This window comes from Aphelocoma coerulescens, chromosome 19 (genome assembly GCF_041296385.1).
Source record: "Aphelocoma coerulescens isolate FSJ_1873_10779 chromosome 19, UR_Acoe_1.0, whole genome shotgun sequence".
Lineage (NCBI taxonomy): Eukaryota > Metazoa > Chordata > Aves > Passeriformes > Corvidae > Aphelocoma > Aphelocoma coerulescens.
In genome coordinates, this window is record NC_091032.1 from 8,378,147 (window position 1) to 8,400,007 (window position 21,861).

Here is a 21,861-nt window from a genome sequence, read left to right on the forward strand (position 1 = left end):
TTTACATACCTATTTAGGAATATTCAAAAATTGGCATTGCCTTAAATCAAGAGTTTACTTTGTCATATTGAGGCAGTGATGAGCAAAATATTTTCTGTTTTTCTGAACAAGCTATTTGTATGTAGATGATTCTTTTAATGTGATGATGGGAGAAATCATCTTGTCTTTAGAAAAAAAAAAGATACTGCAGTTCTGATGTGTAATAACAGCAAATGCTGCTCACCTGTATCAAGTGACTCTTGGTGCCAAGAAGTCAGCCACAGAAAATCAACTTTTAACTGAGGTAAGATGTATTAGTGACAGCAGCTGTATGCTGAGACCTAATTTAATTTCTAGAATATTTGTTTCTAATTAACACGCACACAAAATTTAATTTGCCAGTTTGCTATAGTACAGTAATTATACTGCATGACCGGAGCTGAGACCTGGTTTCTGCTCAGATACGACATCTCTGAGGGGCTGGGTGAGGAAAATGCATCCCTTCATTTGGAATACAACATTAGGGGTTGGGTTAGATGGTCTTTAGAGATCCTTTCCAAGCATTCCATGATTCTGTGATCTCTCGGGCTGGGTGTGGGAAAAGTGTCCCTCCCATTTGGAATACGACGTCGCTGAGGGGCTGGATGAAGAAAACACGTCCCTGCATTTGGAATATGACATCTCTGGGGAGCTGGGTGTGGGAAATGCATCCCTACTGTACGGAATACGACATTAGGGGCCGGACTAGATGATCTTTAAAGATCCAACCCAACCATTCCATGATTCTATGATCTCTGAGGGGCTGTGTGGGGAAAGCGCATCCCTCCCCTTTGGAATATGACGTCGCTGAGGGGGGGAAAACACATCCCTTCGTTGGGAATACGACATCTCTGAGGAGCTGGGTGTGGGAAACGCATCCTTCCACCTTTGAGGAGGGAGCCGGCACAGCCACGTGGAAAACGAAAGCGTGTAATTAAGATTCTCCCCACAGCATCTGCGAAATGCTTTTTGACACTGCCAGCCCCGCCCGTGAGGCGGGCGCTGGACGGGGGTGCGGAAAACACATCCCTCCACCTGCGAGCAGGGGGCCAGGAGGGCGCGGTGGGGTGCAAAAGAGCGTAATTGGAACTTGCCCCCACAGCGATTGCGAAGCGGCCGCGGCTGCGGGCAGCCCCTCACGGCCGGCTGGGAAGGGCGCGGGGCTGCCGCGCCTGCGCGCTGCGCTCCCCCGGGCGCCGGGGCGGCTGCGCGGGCGCAGAGGCTCCGCTGCCTCAGAGCCTCCGGGTCCCGCAGCGGCTCCGCCTCGCCGCGAGCCGGCTGCGGGCTGGGACGGGGACACGGACCGCGGCAGGACGGGCCGGGGCAGCCGGTGACAGGTGCAGGATGTCGGCCACGCTCTACGTGCTCTCCACGCTGGGTGGATACGTCCTCACCTCCGCTCTCCTCCTCAAGTGCCCGGGGCTGCTCCACCGGCCCAAGCGGCAGCGCTTTCGTTGCCGGCACATCTCGCACCGCGGCGGTGAGTGAGGGGGCGCGGGGATGGAGGGGAGGGGATGCGGGAGCTTTCCTGCTCTCAGCCGCTCCTGAGGGATGGTCCCCGCCTGGCTCCTGGCGCCCAGGGCTCCGCGGCCCCCGGGCGATGCTCCCTCACGGCCCCGGGGCGCTGCTCTGTCCCCCCGGGCACGGGAGGGTCGTGAGGGGCTGCGCGGTGTCTGTGGCTTGCAGCGGGCTCCCTTTAAACCTTCCTCCCACAGCCTAATTTTAGGTGCCACCTGCTGACCAGTGCTTCGGTTCAGCGCGGAATTAATCTCCGAAGTCCAGCCGCGCCAGCCGAAATCAGCTTTGGTTTTTGCGTGGGGCGTGATGTTTTAAACGCGTCTATATTTTTTTTCTTCTAACGATTCTGTATCCTGGTATTTCTCTCCCCAACCAGAGGGGCGTCTGGCTGTTGCTTAGATCAGGTACAAGAGATCAATCTTCTTGCCTGTGACCGCCTGTTTGCTTTGGTTTCTGGTTCAGGGGAAACAGAATTTGCTGTGACTCTGTTCTTGCTCCCCTTGGTGTTGCAGGCAGACAGTGAATGGCTCAGTGCCCTGGTAAAACCGATCCCATTTGAGAGTCAGGCATGTTGATTCTGTCTAAAATAGCTAAAATAGGTTTTTAAAGTTTCTTCTACATTTCCAAAGCGTTGGGAGGGAGAAAATGCAGCAAGGTGTGTCTTCCTTTCCTGTAGAGTTCAGTTCTGTGCTTTCCCCTGCTGCCTCACCTAATTTTTGAAAATAGGCAGCTTTCTAGAAAGTATCTTTCGATATTCTGTGGGAGAGATGTCTGATGCTGAGTTTAAACAGTTTTCAATATCATACTTAGTGCCAGTTTATGCAGGGGTTGATCACAGTTTTAGCCAGTGGTCCTTAACTACTGCTGCTGCCTTGAATTATCAAAATAAAAAATCTAGAGGTGATATCTTAATGATTTTATTCCTGGCACTTCTTTAATTTAGTTTATTCAACGGTTTAAGTTTATTTATAATTATAGCCTTAAGTATAGCATAAAATGCACCTTTTGGTGTGGAATATGTATGTTATCTGTTTCTTGGTATGTATATTATTCCTTCAACGAAAGAAAAGGCTCTTAATTTTGAGGATTTCCTGGTTTGTTTGGTTTTTTTTTTTTTTATTTGTAAGCGGTTAAAAACTTGCAGGTGGCTTTGTTGGAACTTGGTATGATCCCCTTAATCTTCTGTTCTCACTCCTTTGCAAGGAACTTAGTTAAGATACACAGCCCTAAGCCTCGAATGAGAGTGCTTGGGCCAGTTGCTCTAAGCTCCATCGGAACAGCAGGAAAGCCTCACTTAAGGGAGGATTATTCCTCAGGCATTCAAAGTCCACTGTCTGTGAATTGTTCTGCATCCTGTGAAATCCACCTGAGGCAGCAGCGCAGCCCTGAACGTTGCAGCAGCTTCCTGCTCGTCCGAGACTAAAGATCACTCATGCTTTACCCTTACCTCATGCTTTACGTGGTGTTTACCCTGTAACATAAATTCCTGTGGGACTTGAGTTCTCCTCGGGCTTTAGTCATGCTGTAGCTTTAGACTCAGTGTCAGGTTTCCTATTGCATTACTCCAATTAACTTCGGAGATCAAGGTAACGCTTAACTTTGTTTGGCTTTTTCCTCTCTGAGATGAAACCTTGTACAGTGAAGTTTTTTAAGTCTGAGGGGTTTGATTTCACTTGCTTTTTCGTTCAAGAATTTTCTCACCTCATTTTGTAGAATCGTCCCTGAGTTGTTTCTACATTTTGCATAATTTTAAAATTGGTCATTTCTGAGAACAATTATTAAGTCTTGATATTCTGTGCTGGAGTGCTCTGTCAATGGCAGCAGCCCTGGATTGCATGGTCTCTGAGAAAGGGTGGCATGATGATTTTTACAGAGAATAGTTCAGATTGGAAAATCATCTGAACTGAAGTTCATCTCATCTGACCAGAGCAAGTCCTGGTCCAGTTAGGTTTTGAATACATCCAGGGATGAAATCTCCACAACCTCTCCAGGAAGCCTGTTCCAAAGTTTGATCACTCTTGCAATAAAAAAGGGTGTTTTTTTCTTGTATTTATAAACTGAATTTTCTGTATTTAAATTTGTTCCCATTCCTCTTATCCTTTCCCTGGGCACCACCAAGAAGAGTTTGCCTGAGTCTTCTTTACTCCCTCCTATCTAGTATTTACAGGTGTAGGATCCTTCCCAGCCTCTGTTCTCCAGACAAAACAATTCCAGCACCCTCAGCCTCTCATTGTACACAAGAATATCTCATCCCTTAATTTTCACAGCCCTTCCTTGGGCTTACTCCAGTAGATCCATATCAGTCTTGTGCTTTGGAGCCCAGAACTGGATGTGGTGCTCCAGGTGTGGTTTCACCAGTGCTGAGCAGAGGGCAATGACTACCTCCCTTGACCTGCTGGCCCCAAAAACTTCTGAGTGTCATCTCCTTGAGCTAGTGCTTGGTGTTGGCTCTCTCTTGGCCGTGGTGATGCTTTCAGAGTGCACACGTGCCCTCACAATGTCTGGATGTGCCCATTTTGGCTGGGAAAGGTCAGTTCCACGTAGGGAATGCAACAGCACATGAAGCTGGAGGAGCGTTTGAGGAAGTGTCAGAAGCCCTTTGGTCAGCCCAGCCTTCTCACTTTTCAAGGGACAAAATTACTTGGATCAAATAACTTGTGTGGTTCCCTTTTCTGCGTGTGGTTGCTGATTTAGAATTCTTGTTTCAGCTGACCTCTCAACTTTGTTCCTTATTTCCCCCAAATGCTACAAGTCAGGCGTTTGACTCACCATCCCTGGCTCTTGACCTCCTCCCTGACATGTGATTTGTTAGATCAGCCACTTAAAAGTTTTATGTTTGGAACTTTCTGCCCAGGAATGTTAGGATACTCTTGCTTCGTTCACAAATTGAAGACCTGACTCAGGTGTTTTTGCCCTTCCCTCACCGTTCAGGATGTATGGGCTGTATTGCCACAGCTGATCAGTTATCTAAAAACCTTAATTATTATTGCAGTTAATTTGTAACTAATCAGCCAGGTCCTGTGCAGGGGTGTCCCATTTGTTAGGCAAACAGCAGATGGATACCATGAGCTTCTCGTGCTCTCCTTTGTCCCTTGGTTCACTTTTGCCACTCAGCCAATTCCTAGTTCTGCAATCAAATCCCATAAAATGTTGGTGAATGTCTGATCAGAGAAGCTGCTGTGGACTCATCATATTGCTTTACATTAAACCCTGCAGATTTTTGTCATCATGGTTCTCAGTTAAGTCTTTCATTTTGTAAACCTACCTGAGAACAACAATTTTAAATTGGTAGCTGTGCATTGCTTTAATTAACTGAACACAGGTTTAGGTAAGCATGTCCTGGTGAGGCCTTGTTAATAGGCAAGGCCTTAATTGAAGCTCTTATAATTGCTGTTTACAAAGCCTGTCATTCATTACTGTCAAAGAGCAGTTAAAATTTGCATAGATATCTTCATCAGCACATGTATCTTCCTGAGGTTGTTTTGTTTTTCAGTCTATAATATTGCCTATTTCTGAGGTAGGGAGAAGGCACAACCTTTTCCAGTCCCTAATCAGACTGATTTTTAAAGATTTTTTTTTGCAGAGAATGCTGTCTTAGGAGTTGCAGAGTTTACTCTTGCCCGAGAGAAAATTAAACTTGCTTGTCCTTTCATTTCTGAACTAAAATTGATGTGTGTTTCATTCCTCATGTGTGAGACCTCCTTTTTCCAGCAGCACAAACCTTTATTGACAGATCTGTGCTGCTGGGGAATATCCTTGTACTGAAAAAAGAGGTTGTCACCTCTTTGAGCATCAGCTAGGGTATACATTTAGGGAGTGTCAGTTTTAGAGTGTCTTGGGTGCTTTTATTCATAGTTTTTTGTTTGTGTTTTTTTCTCATTACTTGTCCCACCAACTCTTAAATAGATTTTTGCATATACTGTGTATGTGGGGCTTATTTTCTTAGCTATACCTCTGGTAAAGTAAACACTTTGTTTTGACTATTCAAAGTGTTAAACAAATCCAAGATAAGTTCTTTTCTAAAGTCATTCTACCTGGAGAATGTCGTGTCTCTCCAGTAGGTTGGTGGCAACAGGGACTTCTGCCTTGAGCTTCATACTCATTTCTCAAAATAAGTACATTTTAAATTCTGTTACTTTTAAAATCTATTTTCAGTGGGATTGGGGGGAGGAAAAGGATTTTGTGTAAGTTTTGTTTTTGTTATTTCTGCAGGTGCTGGAGAGAACCTGGAGAACACAATGGCAGCCTTTCACCAGTGAGTACAAAAGGATGGGAATGCCTAAATTAGGTGTTCTCAGTGTCTTTATCGAGTGCAGCAATCAAGGGAGGTGGGATTTCATCAGTTCTTTGGGGTTACAGTGTCCTGTTTCTGAAAGTCAGCTCTCCTCTGGATGACTCATGGATTGCCAAACATCCACTCCAGTTTCACCAGAAGGAGTTGAGATACCACAAATTATGGTCTGTGCACAAGAACAAATGGAAACAAACCCCTCAGGTCCGATCTGTGTTAGCCAATAAAACAGAAACAATACTGTACTTAATGGTGATTACTTCTATTAATTTATTTATCATTATAAAGCTAAAAATGCTGCTGTTTGTTTTTTTCCCTGCACACACGCTGCAGTCACGAAATGTGTGAAAGCCTCTTACCCATGGGTTTAGAATGGGGTTGGGACCAGAAAGCCTTTTAAGCCTCCAGCATTTAAGTAGTGAATTTTAACAAGGTTCTTAAAGGCATTTGGAAAAGAAGCATATCTGAAACTCCAGCTGCTGCTGAGAAGGGACCCCATTATGTGGGCTCCTCTTTGTCTTGTTTGGGATTTTTCTAATTTGCTTTGTGCTCTGGAGCCTCACCAGTTTGCTGTTTCCCTGCAGCCTGAGGGGTGCCAGCTTTCCCAACCAAATAAAAGAAAGCACTGCGCTATTTTCCATCTCCATGGAAGCTCAGTGTAGTTTTGTGTGGCTTTTTGGTTTTTTTTTTTCTGCTGGCCTGCTTTTTTTCAAGGCAATGGAAACTCTTCTGGCCCCTTCTGGGAAGGGGTAAAAAGGCTTTGTCCTTCGCATTTGCTCATTCCTGTCTCCATGAGTGAGGTAGCAAAAGGAATGGGGGTAGAAGATCGCTGATCTAGTTGGTGAAAATTTATCAAGATTGGCTCAAACAGCTGGTATGAGCTGATCAGTTTATAATCCATCAGATTCGGTGTGAAGCCAAGCAGGGTGTGCCTGCAGGAGCTGTTCCTGCAGGTTTGCACAAGCAGGAATATTGGTTGTTGCTGTAGTTGAATCCAGAAGACAGTGTGTGTATAGGGGGATGAGGCCTTGTTTCTGTACTGCTTAATTTACAAATATTCTGGACAGAAATTACAAGCTTTTTGTACCAATGACAATATTTTGATTTGTTTTCTTTATTTAGGTAAAGTGCATAATAGATGGGGGGGCTGTAATCTTGTTCTACCATATTTAAATGCTTTTGTGGTGGTTTTAGATTATAAAATAACAGCTTTTAAGCAAGAGCATTCTCATCCTCATTTGCAAATGTGAGTCTGCCTCACATCTTGAGTTCTGGAGCAGTTGGATCTGAATCCACAACGATGTTCTGAGTCTGGAGCCTTCTCTGGAGCAGTGTGAATTTGACAGAGCAAACTGATTTCCAGCTGGGAAGGCTCAGCACTTGAGGAAGCTTATTTAGCAGTGAGCTGCTCGTAAGGGCCTGGCAGAGTCTCAAATTTGTTAACAAGGAAAGTTGTTGTTCTCCCTTTTCCATGCAACGTCAGCCCTGACTTTCTTAAGCAAGAAATATTGCTAATAAAATTTGCTGTTGAAATGATAAAACCTGGTACTACATGGGAACATCTACAAATTTGGCAAATCTCCTGTGGCAGATTTGGAGATGCTTTCCCTCAGGAGAAAAAAAATCACCCAGTACAGCCTGTGATTCTTCCATATGTAACAGGATTTTGTTCCTCTCCTAATTCTTAATTAACAGCACTGGAGAACAGTTCACAAATTGGCTTTAATTTGACAGCCCTCCTTGATCATTATCCCAGCTGGACCAGAAATTGTGTTAAACACTTTGGGGAGTATGTTCTGGTAGTTTTTTTTGGTTTGTTACTGCATTTGTGGATGTTCATGGCCTGTGTTCAGCAGCCAATAAAGCCCGTAAGGAAAAAGCTGTTACTGAATTTACAGAGCTTTGAGTGTCAGGTAGGCACAACTCACAGGTGGTGTAGGTTTGCTCAGAGATGGATAAAAAGAAGGTTTTGAAGGAAGAGTTCAGACTTCTATCTGTCTGCTGGAATGACACCTCTTTTCTAATTAAATGAGCAATTCACTGCTCATTGCAGTAAAGCTTCTTTTTTATTCTGGTGTCAGGTTTCTTGTACTTGTTTTTCATCAATGTCATTGTCACTTTCTGCTTTCTTTACTCGTGTGAGCTAAACTCCTATGGAATGGATTTGGGATTGGAGTAGAGCTTTTCAAAGAAGTGTGTTGGAACAGGAATAGCTACTTTGCTTTGCAAAATATGACTGGATGTTTAGTGGTTTATTTCTTTTTCAATTTAAATGAAAAATTTTCATTAAAATAATAATTTCTTAAGGTTGTTTTGCTGCCCAAAAGAAAGCCAAAAGCCTGAAAGCCCCACTGCTAATTTCCTGATCCATCCCTTCCTGATTAATGTAAATCAAGTAAAAAAAAAAACAAAAACCCAGCTTTCACATCCGTGTCATTTTTTTGTTTCTTACTGCAAATTTGATTACTTTTTTTCAAAACCTCACTTCCTCCAGTGGGCAGATGTGCTGCTGCAAATAAACACCCCACTCCAAACCTTCAACCAGTCCTTTAGGAGTAGGTTTCTCAATCCTGGGGTGGCAGGCTGCAAGCCATAGGTTTGCTTCCTGATTCCTATGGGAGACAGAGCCAAAAATCCCATCTCTGCTTCATGAGATGTTTTTTATTCTTGTGTCAGCTTCCCACTGCAGCAGAGTTGTTTGCTCCTTGCTCTGCAGCACGATTGTGAGGATTCCTTGCACCATAAAGCATCCAAAGTACTTGCAGTGGGATTAGTTTATGGAATGTGTTGGGTTTGGAGCTGCACAAAGAGCTCGAGTGGTTCAAGGCAGACTTTCCTTGCAGCGCAGTTAATTTGGGGACAGACATGTTGGAGCTGGATTGTCACCTGACAAAAGATGAGCAAGTGGTTGTGTCCCATGATGAGAACCTGAAGAGATCAACAGGAGTTGATGTCAACATATCTGACCTCAAATACTCGGTGAGTTGAGGAGAAAATGGGCTCTGGGGGGTGTTGAAAAATGCATTTGTGGGGTGGGCAGCGGGCTGCGTGCATGTCTGTGTGTGCCTGGTGCCCAAAACCAAAGGGGAGGATTCATCTTAATAAAAAAACCAAACAAACCACCCCCAAAGTTCACTAAACTCCCTGGGCAGTCAGGGGATCAAACCTGGCACATTCCAAAGGGTGATTAACTCCTCCAGTATCAGGCTGGATGAATGGCTCTGGAGCTGGGATGTTTTGCCACACTGATGACAGAGGAAGGTTAATCAACAAGCTCTTCCTGGTGTGACCAGCTTCTTAGTGGGAAAACTGGGAGATGATTCCCTCCTGCCTTGACACTGGAATTTTCAGAATTCTCAGGCATCTGGGAATGTTTTGCCTTATTCAACTACAGGTGACAAAAATCTAACAATGCCAAATAGTTCAGTTAATACTGAAAGTGGTGCTACTAAATCACTTTCGTGGGTGAAAAGACTTTAAAGGTAAGTGGCTTATGAATTATGATTTTTTTTTGCCTTATTGGAGGAGGGTCATGATGATATCCGTGCATGTGAATTAATGTTCCATTTCTCTTTGTTTTTAAGGAACTTCCACCTTATCTCTGCAAGTTGGATGTCACATTTCAGAAAGGTGAGATGTTTGTCTCTTGCTGTTTCACTTTTCCATTTTGTAGTGTGGCTGTTTCCTGCTTTGGCAAAGGGAGTAGAAAAGTGCATTTGCTTCTCTCAATATCATGATAAGAGAAGTTTCAAAAGAAAAATATAGTCCTGGCTGTGGAAACCAGTACAGTAGTTACTGTAGGTATGACTTAGAGTTCAGAAGGAAATTTTGTTCTTATTTGGTCTTTTTCATATTTATCTTGTTGCATTTGGTGTGTGGTAACTGAGCCTGTGTTTGCTATTTCAGGATTTTAACTTTGCCTGCACTCCTACTGTTGCTAAATAATGAGTGAATTTCATGAAGTTAAAACATGAATATGCAACATGCTCAGGGCATTTTCATTATGGAAATGAGCTTGTCATAGTTAATTACAGCTGAATGAAGTAATTTTTTTGTTTAAAAACGTGATAATCCTAGGAACTTTATAAAAGGTTTTAAGTTAATGAGTGCTCTGACATTTCTGGTTTTATCTGTGGTTTGTTAAAAATGGCCACAGCAGTGACAAGTTTCTTGTTTGCCCAGAATGTCAGTGTGAGGGGAAGGACAATCGTATCCCACTCCTGCAAGAGGTGTTTGAGGCATTTCCAGAAACTCCTGTCAACATTGACATCAAAATGAACAACAACGTGTTGATCAAAAAGGTACCATGAGAATCTCTGCTGATCTGAGAGTGAAAGCAGTGGAATGATGCTGATATTCCAAAAGTTTTTTGGACTTGTGGCAGTCTGTGATACCAAGATCTGTTCTTGGACTGCTTCACCCTTCACATGTTGGGTCTTGCTCTGTGTGTGAGGTAATAAAGGAGACAGAGAAGGGATCTTGTGCAAGATAGTCAGTAAAAGCTCTTTAGGACCCTTCATCTGGGTGAGAAAGGAGACATGTTTGGATTGTACTTCATGGGGAGGATGTTCTTAGGGACTGTTGCTCCCCAAAACAACATAAAAACATGATGTTATTGTGTAGATGTGTTCAGCACAGAGAAGGAAATCTTTCCAGCAAATGCTGTTTTGTCATTTAGGTTTCTTGAATTCTTTATGGTTTTTTGGAGGTCTAATGGTCTTTTTTCATTGTCCTGAACACCTGTTTATTTCCCATCAAAGCACCACAACCACTTTATGATGGGAGAGAGTAGAGAACTCTTCTATAATGATCTCCAAAGCCAGTAGAGTTCCAGTTCAGTAATGCTGCACTTAATTTCCAGTGACTCCATGTGAGAGTTGTGCTTTCTGTGCTGCAGGTCTCAGAGCTGGTGAGTCAGTACAAGAGAGAGCATCTGACCGTGTGGGGGAATGTCAATTATGAGATTGTATCTAAGTGCTTCAAGGAGGTAAGGCTGAGTCCAGCTAAGCTTTGTTACTGTGCTGACAAAACCTACAGAAAAGCACCCTGCAAATCAAGATTTAACCAGCTAGGCCAGGCTCCTACTTGTGGTGAGAAATTCTGTGCTCAGATTGTATTCTGCTTGCCATACTGCTAAAGTAAGACAAGCACAGTTAACACTCCTCTACCCTGCCATAAAATACTTGAGGAATTACGCTTACTCATGCTTTATTCTTGTTTTATGAAATATAGGACATTGTAATTTTATGCCAGGGGTTCTTAGAGCCTCTTTTGCACATCATTCATCTGATAAAAAGCAGTTTTTCCAAGGATTGCTTATTGTCTGTTTCTTTGCATGAAAATAATGGATGTGGCCACTAGTGGACACAGTTGCATCAGCATAAAGCTGTTGTTTCACAGCTATAATTCTCAAACTCCTTTTTGTGCTGATGAATTTTACAATTTAGAATTAAATTAAAACTGTGCTTATAAGTCCAAGGGAGTTATGCACCTGGGTGAAATTCATCTTGTTGATAGTTCAGTCTAGATGATTATTTCAATTTATCTGTGCAGGACAACACCCCATTTCCTACCTAAAGAGCAGTCAGGTTTATTCATATAAAGCAGCTTAATCTTAGGCTGAACTTCAGACATGCATTGATGAGTAAATCTAATTGCAGCAGACTCAAAAACTACCAAGATAACTGAGAATCTCTTCCCTGCTTCCTGCAGAACTCTGACATTCCCATCATCTTCTGTGCCCAGCGTGTCCTCCTGCTTCTTGGCCTGTTCTACACTGGTCTGCTGCCATTCATTCCCTTCAAGGAGGAATTCTTTGAGATTCCCATGCCTTCCATCATCCTCAAGTGAGTTACAGCCCATCAGTGGGTGCTGCACTGGCATCAGTGTAAAGCAGGTGAACCATGATGCCTCCCTGAGCACTGGTTTTGTTGGTGTCCTTGGGCTGAGGTTGCTTTTCTGTTGGTTTAGGCACTTCTGGATATTCCTGAGGGAATTCTGTGCCTGGTAATACACAGCAGTTCTGTACTTACAACTAATGCTTGCTCTTTTCTCCTCTTTTCTTGAGAACAAATTAGTCTGATAGGGCCAGAAGACAAGTCAGCAGTAGGATGGATATGAGATTTCACAATCTTTCTCATTCTTCACTCAAAGTGCTGCAGAATTCTCATCTCTGCTGCTTTTCTTAAATGTAGCTCACTTCTCTTGTATAACCCAATTCTAAGTCACTGTCTTGAGCAGTGAAATTACTGCTCTAATTTGAGCAAGATTAATTCCTCATGTTCCTTTTGTAGGAACATCTCAACTAAGATTTTAATCTGTGCTCTGGTAATCTTTGGTTTCTTTTTCCTCAACAGGCTGAAAGAACCAGAGAAGATGTCAAGAAGCCAGAAATTTATTATCTGGCTGGCTGACACGTAAGATTTTCATCTGATTATATTTTTATTTATATTTTGCCTTTAGATTAACAGTTGACTCAAGCAACTAAGATAAGCTATTTCTACATCTATGCATCATATTTTTCCAGGGTTTTTTTGTCAGTGCAGGATAAATCATATTCAAATCTTACGTAGGTGTGCTTTATGCTTTTTATTTTCCATACACTGAAGGTGCAGTAACAGTGGGCATTATTCCAATTGTCTGTGAAGCTTCTGTCCTTAAGTGTGCTCAGCTAATTAGCATGCAGTTAAATGCAGAATGCAGATTTCATGGATGTGACTGTTCCACAGTGTTGTCAGAGGAGAGACACTGTTTGCCTTACAAGGAGCACTTTGCATTTTAAGAATATCTGTGCTTCAGAGGGAATTTAGTCATAGGTTTTCAGTGACTGCAGTGTCTCCTGGCTCTTGCTCCTGTCTCTGACATCTGTTAGTTTAATTTCTCCAGTGGCCAGGATATTTTCATGTCTTTTGAAGGATAAAATCTCTCCTGAAAGCAGAGTGCTTGGTTCATCAGACATGGTATAAGGTGCCTTTAGGATGAAGGATTTAGCTGCTGGATTTGATCTTCAGCAGAGTTAATACTTGAGTTGCTTAAACTAGGAGTTTCCTAGATTTAGCTTTCTCTTGTGGAAAACATTGACTCTACACACTTTATGGGAACTTCATTGCAGGACATCAACAGACACTGAAAACTCCATATATACTTGAAGTTGTTAATTAATCTCCCACTCCTTCCCCAGGCTGCTGATGAGGAAGGCACTGTTTGACCATCTCACGGCTCGGGGCATCCAGGTACAGTAGGGCAAAGCTAAAGTGAGAATTCAAACCAGACAGACACAGCCTTAAAAGGGGTTCCTGTTCCCCCCAGCATGTTCTTTGTGTTTCTGGGACTGTAAGTTGCTGTTTAGTTCCTAAGCAAAAGCTGCTGCTGTTATATTTGCAGTGCTCTGATTGCAAAGGAAGATTTGTGCATTTGGAAAAAGATTTTTTTCTGTTGAAGTTCTTTAAGTTTAGGGATTTTTTTCCCCCCACTTTACACTTAAGCCTATAAAATATGCAAAACTGGTTATCTGTTGTGGGGCTTTCACAAAATAACATTTTGACTTTTAGAAGGATCTGAAGTCTCAGGTAGTGGAGTTGGAGTCACCAATAAAAAATGTCCCTTTTGGAAGGTGAGGAGGAAAAGTTGGGTATGTTTGTATGCAGCAGCATCTCCCTCAGATAAAACAATTTGGGTCAAAAGTCACCTTTTAAAAAAACTGTTTCCTGTAATAACTTGGTTCTTTTATCCCATTTCATAGGTGTACATTTGGGTACTGAATGAAGAGCAAGAATACAAGAGAGCATTTGATCTTGGAGCTACTGGAGTGATGACAGACTATCCAACAAAACTGAAGGAGTTCTTACATAATTACCCAGCATAAAGGAGGAAAACTGAGAAAGTCCTTCCAGAACAGATTGTGAGCCAAGGATTTTCCTCATTAAAAAAAATAATTGAGGGCAGCATGCAGAGATCATTTTTGTTGGAAAGATATAATTGATGATCTGTTATCTTGTCAAGTCACTACCTAATGTAAAGGTTGTCTATTTATTTTAAAACTTTAATTACATAGTTTACATTTGTAAATAGCTCATTTAGCAACAGGACACTTCACAAATGGTGATGATTAGGGAGAAAGTTGCCCGATAAGGTACCTGTAGATAATAAGCATTATCTCACCTGTCACAAGTGTTCCTAAGCAGCTGTCAAGACATGTCAGTTATTCCAGTTATAGTCTAGTGAGCAGAAACTGAAGAATTTCTGAAAGTGTAGCCTGTGTGTTTGCATTTCTTGTGTTGCTTTTAGATTTCAGATAACTTCTAGAGGAAGAAAAAAAAATAGAAAAAGAGGCACAGGAGAAATAGCAAAGCAGACCCTGTGGCTGGCCAGGTAGTGAAGTGTACTCAGTGAAGGTGGTCACTTTTTAGCCAAAATTAACTCAGTATAAATTGACTCCATTATTCTCACTGACAGGAATGTTGACTTTGAGTTGGAATTGGATTTAGACCCTTCCTGAGGTGATGGCAACACTGTGGCTTGTTGGTCCAGGATTTACATCAGGATCTGGGTTTGACACTGAGTTCCACTGCAGGCTCCTGGCTTGCCCCTGGTTCTGGCCTGCCTGTCAGGCCACCTTGGCATGGCAGTAGCTGGATTTCCAGGATGGAAAATTGCACTTATTACAGGTTGCACTCACTTTGAAATAGCCTTTTCACAGTGTCCTAAAAGTCTTTTGCACATTTGTGGTTCTTGAACAACAGGAAGTTGTTTCTAGGGTGAGGGACCAAAGAAGACTTAAATTTGGTCAGGAGTTTTAAGGACAAATGAAAATGTTCCTATTAAATGAATTCACCCAAAGTAGATCTATATGTATATTATAAAGGGAGGAAGTGTCAATCTAGAATGTGTGTAGACTTTAGTCTTTTCTCTCCACAAAAATCCATTCAATATCCATTAAGTTTATGTGCATGGACATGGAAATAACTGGCAAAAGCCTGGAAACCCCAGGTGTGATGGAATGGGGTTAGGCAGGAAGGTATTTCTAGAAGCTTCCCATGCTGTTCTGTCCTTGTGATCAGGAGTTATCCATGTGTCAAGACAGGTTGGAGCCTGCAGTGCCCATGTGCCTTGGTGTGCTCATGTCATGGTTGGGAGTTCAGGAGGAGTTTGATTACTGTGGCTTAATTACACCCACTGTATAGAGCTCAGTCACTGAATCATCAGATGCTCTCTCTAAACAAGAGTTTTGTTCAGCTTCTTGAAGGAGTTTCATGTGAAAATGATAAACTTAATAATAAACACAGTAGCCAGTGTGTATTTACTGCAAGGTGCACCCACTGTGCTAAAAACTGATTTTTAAGTAATTTTTTTCCCCTCGGTAGCTCAGATTTGGGAGGGTTGTTGTTTCACCCCCCTGGCTGCTGTGCCATATTTATGATTGTGGAGCATCTTTGCTGTTCCACTGCCTGTCAGGAGGCTGTGAAATTGCCAGATCCATCTTCATGGAGGGTGTTTGTTTCTGCACCCCAGTTCCTTTCTGAGGAATATGTCTGTCTGAAATGGAAAAAAACTACTGCATTTAGGATTCAAGGGAACATGTGGTGATGGGGGCAAATGAGTTAATGTTGTCCTTTTGAATATCTGCCTGGTGAAGATGACTGCAGATTCAATTTCCTCCTAATTTAATCAGCCTTGTTGCTTATTGAATGGAAGAGAGGAAAATGTAACTTCCTAACTGTTCATGGGGGGAAAAGGATGAAATTATTTATTAGGTACTAAGCTTTCTGTTTCCCTTTCAGACCAGTTCTGTCTGGTCACATAAGTGCTAATAATAATCAGTCAAGTCACAGCTCTTGCCTGCTTTTTAGAAGTCACAGAATAGTTACAGAAGATGTTTCACATGCAGCTCAGTAAGTAAATTTAAAAATTTCACCTTTCTGTCCTAATCCTGGGTTATTACCTGTTTGTAGCTCCAGATAGTTTTTATGCAATGTGGTTTTTATAAACTCAATTTTATTGCTATTGAATTTTTGACACATGCACCGATATTAAGATGCAAATACAATTCTGGTTTTAGAGAATACCATCAAATAGCTCTTATACATTAAAACTTTTCTGTTTGGGTTAGCTATACAAAACTTTTCTGTTTTGTTAGGAAGAGCTAAGTTTTAAAATACCAGTTTTGATCTCTGAGTTTGTCTCAAGTTTCCCTCACCACTCAATAAATAGTTTTCCATTATTCTATATTGAATGACAAAACACAGGTACTGAAGTGACAGTGGTTTATATTTAATTTTAATATTTTTATTCTCTCTGTAGTAGTAGAGATGGAAATTTTTGCCTTCTAAGATTCTCAACACATTTTTCAACCACGTTTTTGTCAGACCCCCAGTGTTACTACATCTGATGTAGCTTCTGACTGTGCTGTTTATACACTGACCTCTCTTGGATAAATCTGCTGCTCAATATCTGAAATTTGATTGGGAGGGGAAAAGGGTCCAGTGCTGGAAAGGTTGCTGGATTTATTCGTTCACCTGTTTGGGCTTTAGTAGAGGAGCTCAAGTTTGATCTCTTGAGACAGACAATGTGCCATGGATGAATCCCAGCACCAATGCACAGGGCTTAGGCCATGATAACTGTTTGTAACAAAATAACATGGAATTGGGGTAACTGTAAAACATTTGTTGTATCAAATCCTTGTTTTGAATATTCCAGAACTCGCTGTGTGATTTTTTTTTTTTTTTTAACCACTTGTACAGAAAAGCTTTTGTTGAGAACTTGCACAACTGTCCAGGAGGATGTTCAGTTAATCTCTCTCTGAGGAGAGATTCTTTTCAGGTACTTTTAACTCTTAACTATTGTTTTAACACTGTGTTCTCAACCCTGTTGCAGACTATTTTATGTATGAAGGATGATGCATGTATTTCATGCACTTTTAATTTGCAGAAAGTCTCGTGGAACTCTCTAGCTCCAAAGCTATGAAGTGATTTTTCTTTTCATGTGAAGAAAGATTTGATGCTTTTGAAATGTGGCACATTAAAACATCTTTGCTCATAAAAGATCTAAAACTGAATGTTTGTTAGCTGTGACTTCTTTCCCTAAAAACCTAATTTCTGAGACTGATTTTGTGTTTACAGTGTAGTTGGTTTGAGTTTGTATTCCACAGGAATTCCACTTGCAGCAAGTTGCTGTCCTTTCTGATGATCAGCAGGATAACATTTCCTCTTGTCCTAGAGGTAAACTTCCAGCTTTCCTACTGGGTTGTCATTAAATTACATTAAATACTAGGTTTTAAGGTCAAGTGTAATTTTAAAACCTTGAGGGTTCATATTTAGGTGAGAGAGGTGAAGTAGGGGTTTGTATGTTACGGTGTTTAGTAACTTTGAAAGGGTTTTCACTGTATGTTACAGTGTTTAGTAACTTTGAAAGGATTCTCCAGATGTCTCTGGATGCTGTTTGATTTCTTAAAATACATCCTAAATGTCTGGTAAAGCAGAATAGGGAACTGGGGGACATTAAAGAGTCTTTGAACTCTTCACTTCAGGTGCTGTAAACTGTCATAAATCTTCAGCTCAAACAGAATATTCAGAACAATTCCCAGCACTTTATCCAAAGCAAGAAGGCTCGAGGTGCCGATTATTTTAAGGAATTTTCAGGATATTTTTTTTTACTCCGGTTTGCCCCTGGAATTCCCAGTGTCCCCCTGGAGAAGGGATGAATTTTGGTAGGAAAGCTGAGTAAATCAGAATCTCCGGCCCGTGCTCGCTCCTGCCGCGGGAGGCCGCCACAGCCCGCACATTCCCGATGGATTTCCATAGGGATCCCTCTTCCACCCTGAGATTCCCAGAGCGGGATGAGGAACCCGCAGTGCAGAGCTGGATTAAAAAGAAATGCTCGTTCGGTCCCAGATTTTGAGTTTTGCCATCGGTTTATTAAACTGGATTTATGGGAGGGGGAGTTCCTAATTCTAAAATCTGGAATATTGCTATGGAAAGGAAAACGAGGGATGAGCTGTAGGTGTTGAGTTTTACAGCTGCACAGTCATGGCTTGGTGATTTTGGGGGCAGGATAAAGCGCTGGGAGATGCTGGCTGGTTTCTTGTTGGACCAAAAATAGTGATGCTGCAAATTGGGGGGAAAAAAACCTAATTCTGTTAATGATGGAAACACCTGAAGGATGCTTCCTCATGTCTCTAAAAAATGTAAAGTATTCCCATTTTACAAATAAAGAAAAAGGGCAGCATCACCTGATGTATCTTGATTACAAGGCAATTAACACCTGCTGCAGATAAAATTTGGGAATTCCAAGAAACTGAGATTTTTTTCAGATTTAAACACATTTAATTCCCAAGATGTTGAGGCAGTACCTCAGTGGGTGATCTGGTATTTCTTCCCCTCTCAGTATTGCCATGGCAAAAGTTTCCCCCAGGCTGTGATGCTTTATCAGCTGGGCTTTTCTTGTTTAAATGATAATTAAGGTTTAAACTGATGTCAGACTGAGCAGGGAAAAACAGTAGCTGTACTGCTCAGGCTCCAAAAAATGGCTGTTTGCAAATAGTGAAATTAAAAATCCTGTTCAGTTGAAAGCCGAGTTGTCAAATATTGTAGAGCCAAAATTCAGGTTTTTTTAAGAAAAAAATCAATAGATTTCCTCAAAGCTCAGCCCAGTAAAAGTTTTCATGGTGCTGCTCAAGCTGTGCTTGCAAAGTTTGCAGCCAGGCTCTGTAACCCAGAATCAAATGTGAAAATGGGGCTTGAAGCTTTAGTAAGGAGCATTTAATCCAACCAGCATTTTATTTTGCAAAAGTGAGTGAAATGCTGCTGGTAAAACACTGTTACCCCTAAAAACCTTCAAATTTTTGTAAATCATAGGGGTTAGAACATAAAGAAGAAATTTTGGCTTTTTTATGGTGATATTTTACTACAACTTCAAAGCTGTGTGAGCCCCCAGATTTCCGTGGCGATGCTGACATTAAAGCAATATAATTCCAATTGATCCCCATCCTAAACCAGCCTTATTCCAACAGAAACCTTTGTGTGTGTACATATATATAAAGAATATTGATGTGCACCTTATAAATAATAATGTATTTTTATTATGAAACTGAAAATTCTGCTGCACAGGTGGAAGGGAAAAAAAATAATTTCACTGCTGTGCAGCAGCCTCTTGATGATGTAAATTTGTTTTGCTGATGGTTTCTTGTGGTTTCTGGGTTATTTAAAGTTCAAGTAAATTCTGTCACCACTTCCTGCTGATAACCTTGTCTAGATCTGTTAAATACAGAACTTTTAGCACCGGGGGAGAGGGGCTGAAAATGTGGTGTTTGCTCTTTGCTGCTGGCTGGGGAAGGAAGGAGGTTATCTAAGACAAGAAGCAGCTTAAAGTAAGCCTTCAAAGCAGGCTCCTCTTGCAGCTGCCTAAAGATAAGACAGCAATTTTCCTCTTTATTGGGTGTATTTAATAGCTGCTAACTACCCTGGTGCTTGAGTCTTTGTTACCAGCGTGTTTCAATTGTACCACGGGTGTACAGGGGGTGAAAAAAAAAAAGTCATTTAGTATTTAAAATCTGCTTGTGGAATTCCTTAGCCAGCTGCCAGCTGGCTCAGTATTGTGATCCAGAGGGGTTGGGGTTGGCTTGTGTGGAAGGGAAATAGTTTATAGCACAAGGTAGAATGTTGTTTTACCCACTGAAAGTATCCCAGTTAATAGAAATATTGCCTTATTAGTCCATATATTTAACATTTGAACCAGAACATTGCCCTTGCCGTTACCAGGAATTACCAATTAAGGAATTCTGCAGTAAAATACTGCTAAGAATTTGCTTAAGCAGAGAGTGTTAGAACAGGAAATAATCTCATAAAGCAAATCTGTTTCATCCCCGAAGATGTAGAACTTTAATCCTTGGGTGTGAGAAATGGACAGATCGAAAATATTAATTAAATATTTTTAATATTGGAAGTGTCCGAGGCCAGGTTGGAGCAACCTTGGGATAGTGGGAAGTGTCCCTGCCCCTGGCAGAGGGGTGGAATGTGATGGGCTTTCAAGTCCCTTCCACCCCAAACCATTCTGGGAGTATTAAACCTGTACTTTACACACTGAATTATTGTTATTAGCACTCAAAGGCTGAGCTGGGAATAAAAACGTGCAGGGGGAAGCCGTCGAATTACCTCGGCCTGAGCTGCTGGGTGCTCGTGTCTTAATTACAGAGCTTTGAGGGGATGGCATTTAATTGGGGTTTGCTGTGCGTGTGCTCAGGCTGTGTGAGCACATCTGCAGATGGTTGGGTATAAAATTGCCAAGACCTCGCCTGGAAAAATTCATGGCAAGGGCAGGGATGGAGATTTCCAGGAGCAATATGGAATATCCTCGTTTTTGCAGTTAGCCCAGTGCTGCGTTGGAGAAGCTGCATTAGCGCTGCTGGATTTGGGGGTTAACACTGGTGAATTTTGGGGCTAGTATTGGTGGATTTGGGGGCTAATATTGGTGAATTTTGGGGTGAGTATAGGTGGATTTTGTGTCTGTGCTCTGCCACTGCTTTCCCCCCCCCCCCCGAGGGCACCCCAAGAGCCCACCCCACGCACCAGACACCGCTAATTACCACCGTTTATTAACGGGCGCTAATTACCTGCGCGGGGGAAGACGGAAATAACGCACAAACCATGGGGAAAGTGCCCACAGCCGCCCCCTTCCCCTGCGCCGCGGCGCTGAAAGCCGGGGACGCGCGGACCCCCGCGCATCCTGCGCGCACCCCGGGCGGGCGCGGCGCCTTTAAGAGGCCGCGCCGTGTTTGTTGTGCGGCCGCGCGAGCCGCGCTCCCATTGGCTGCCGCCGCCGCAGCCGCTGCGTGCGGGCCCGGCGGGGCGCGCGGGGGGGGAAGGGGCGGGAGCGCCGCGCCAGCGCCGCGCACTGAATGGCTCGGCAAAAATGGGCTGCGGCCGGCGGCAGCCAATCGGCGGCGTGTTGCTATGTGCCGGTGGGCGCCGATTGGCTGGAGGCGGTGTCGTTCAGTGCCGGCAGGGTATAAGGGGAGGGAGCAGGCGGCGGGCGGGGGAGGCGCTGCGGGCTCTGTGCGCGTCGGCGGCCGCCGCGCTCGGTCCGCGCCGGGACGCGCTCGGTGCGGCCGCGGTGAGTGAGGGCGGCACGGAGAGCGTGAGGGCGTGAGGGGCGAGCGGCCGCCGAGGAGAAACGTCCCGGCCCGCGCGCGGCGGGGCCGGGGCTGGGCGGCCGGGCGCAGCTGCGCCACAGCCGCATCTGTGTCCGTGTGTCCCTGTGTTTCCCCCCTCCACCCACCCCGCGGCCGCGTGAATCCGGGGGAACATCCCCGGGAGGCTCCATCGGGGCCGGTAGAGGAGGTGGGGGAGCCCCCGGTGCTGGCGGTGGGAGAGCCGGGCTGGGCGAGCGGCGGCCTTTGTGTGTGCGGCCGGGCGAGGGGCTGGAGGCCGGGGGGCAACAGGTCCGGCCGGGAGGGGTTCGGTGCCACCGACCCGGGGATCAACAAGGAAACGCCGGGGGAGGAGGAGGAGCAGAGGTAGTCCTTCCTCGCCACCCATCTCGCTGTGGCGATGAACGCGCTATAAACCCTGACCCCGCAGGTGGGACAGGGCGTGCGGGGGGCTCGGGCGGTGACCCCGCCGAGGTGCAGCGTCTTCCCTCGGGGCTGCGGGGCAGCAGCTCCTTTTGCCAGCGGCGCTGCGAGTCCCCGGAGCCCGGGCCGTGCCCAGCTGTGTCTCTGCTACAGCGCTGACATCGTGCCCGAGGGGGCACAGGGATTGCAGGGCACCCTGGGGATGCCCCTCCCAGGGCAGTGCTGGCGCACGGAGCACCGAAACCGGGCGCAGGGTAACTCAGCTGGTCTGTGTTGTTGCTGTCGCCTCCGATAAGGGTGTAGCAGCTTCCTCTTCTGCGGAGCTCCGCCGAGGGCCAGGGCTGAGGGTGAAATGGTAACGGGGTTCTGCATCTCCATAGAAACATCTGGGTGTGATCCAGAAAAGCCAGAGAAATTCGAGGTGGCAGAAGTAGCCACGGGTCCATAGCTTCAGGTTTTAATGCTGATT

General features: G+C 43.9%; 1 protein-coding gene across 1 annotated transcript; it reads left to right on the plus strand.

Annotated features, from left to right (window-relative positions):
- The first annotated feature begins 1,105 nt into the window (after positions 1-1,105).
- GDPD1 (glycerophosphodiester phosphodiesterase domain containing 1) lies at positions 1,106-16,880 on the plus strand. Its single transcript, XM_069033428.1, has 10 exons — positions 1,106-1,498; positions 5,749-5,791; positions 8,671-8,806; positions 9,412-9,457; positions 10,010-10,128; positions 10,725-10,814; positions 11,540-11,673; positions 12,184-12,243; positions 13,008-13,059; positions 13,569-16,880. The coding sequence occupies exons 1-10, from the start codon at positions 1,363-1,365 to the stop codon at positions 13,689-13,691; spliced, it is 939 nt and encodes a 312-aa protein (XP_068889529.1). The 5' UTR covers positions 1,106-1,362; the 3' UTR covers positions 13,692-16,880.
- The last annotated feature ends 4,981 nt before the right edge of the window (positions 16,881-21,861 follow it).

Bases quoted from the DNA above. Each gene is read 5' to 3' on its own strand.
- GDPD1 (XM_069033428.1), top strand. From the start codon at position 1,363: ATGTCGGCCACGCTCTACGTGCTCTCCACGCTGGGTGGATACGTCCTC. The intron at 8,807-9,411 runs GTGAGTTGAGGA...TTTGTTTTTAAG, and splicing joins TATCTGACCTCAAATACTCG to GAACTTCCACCTTATCTCTG. The intron at 10,129-10,724 runs GTACCATGAGAA...TCTGTGCTGCAG, and splicing joins ACAACGTGTTGATCAAAAAG to GTCTCAGAGCTGGTGAGTCA.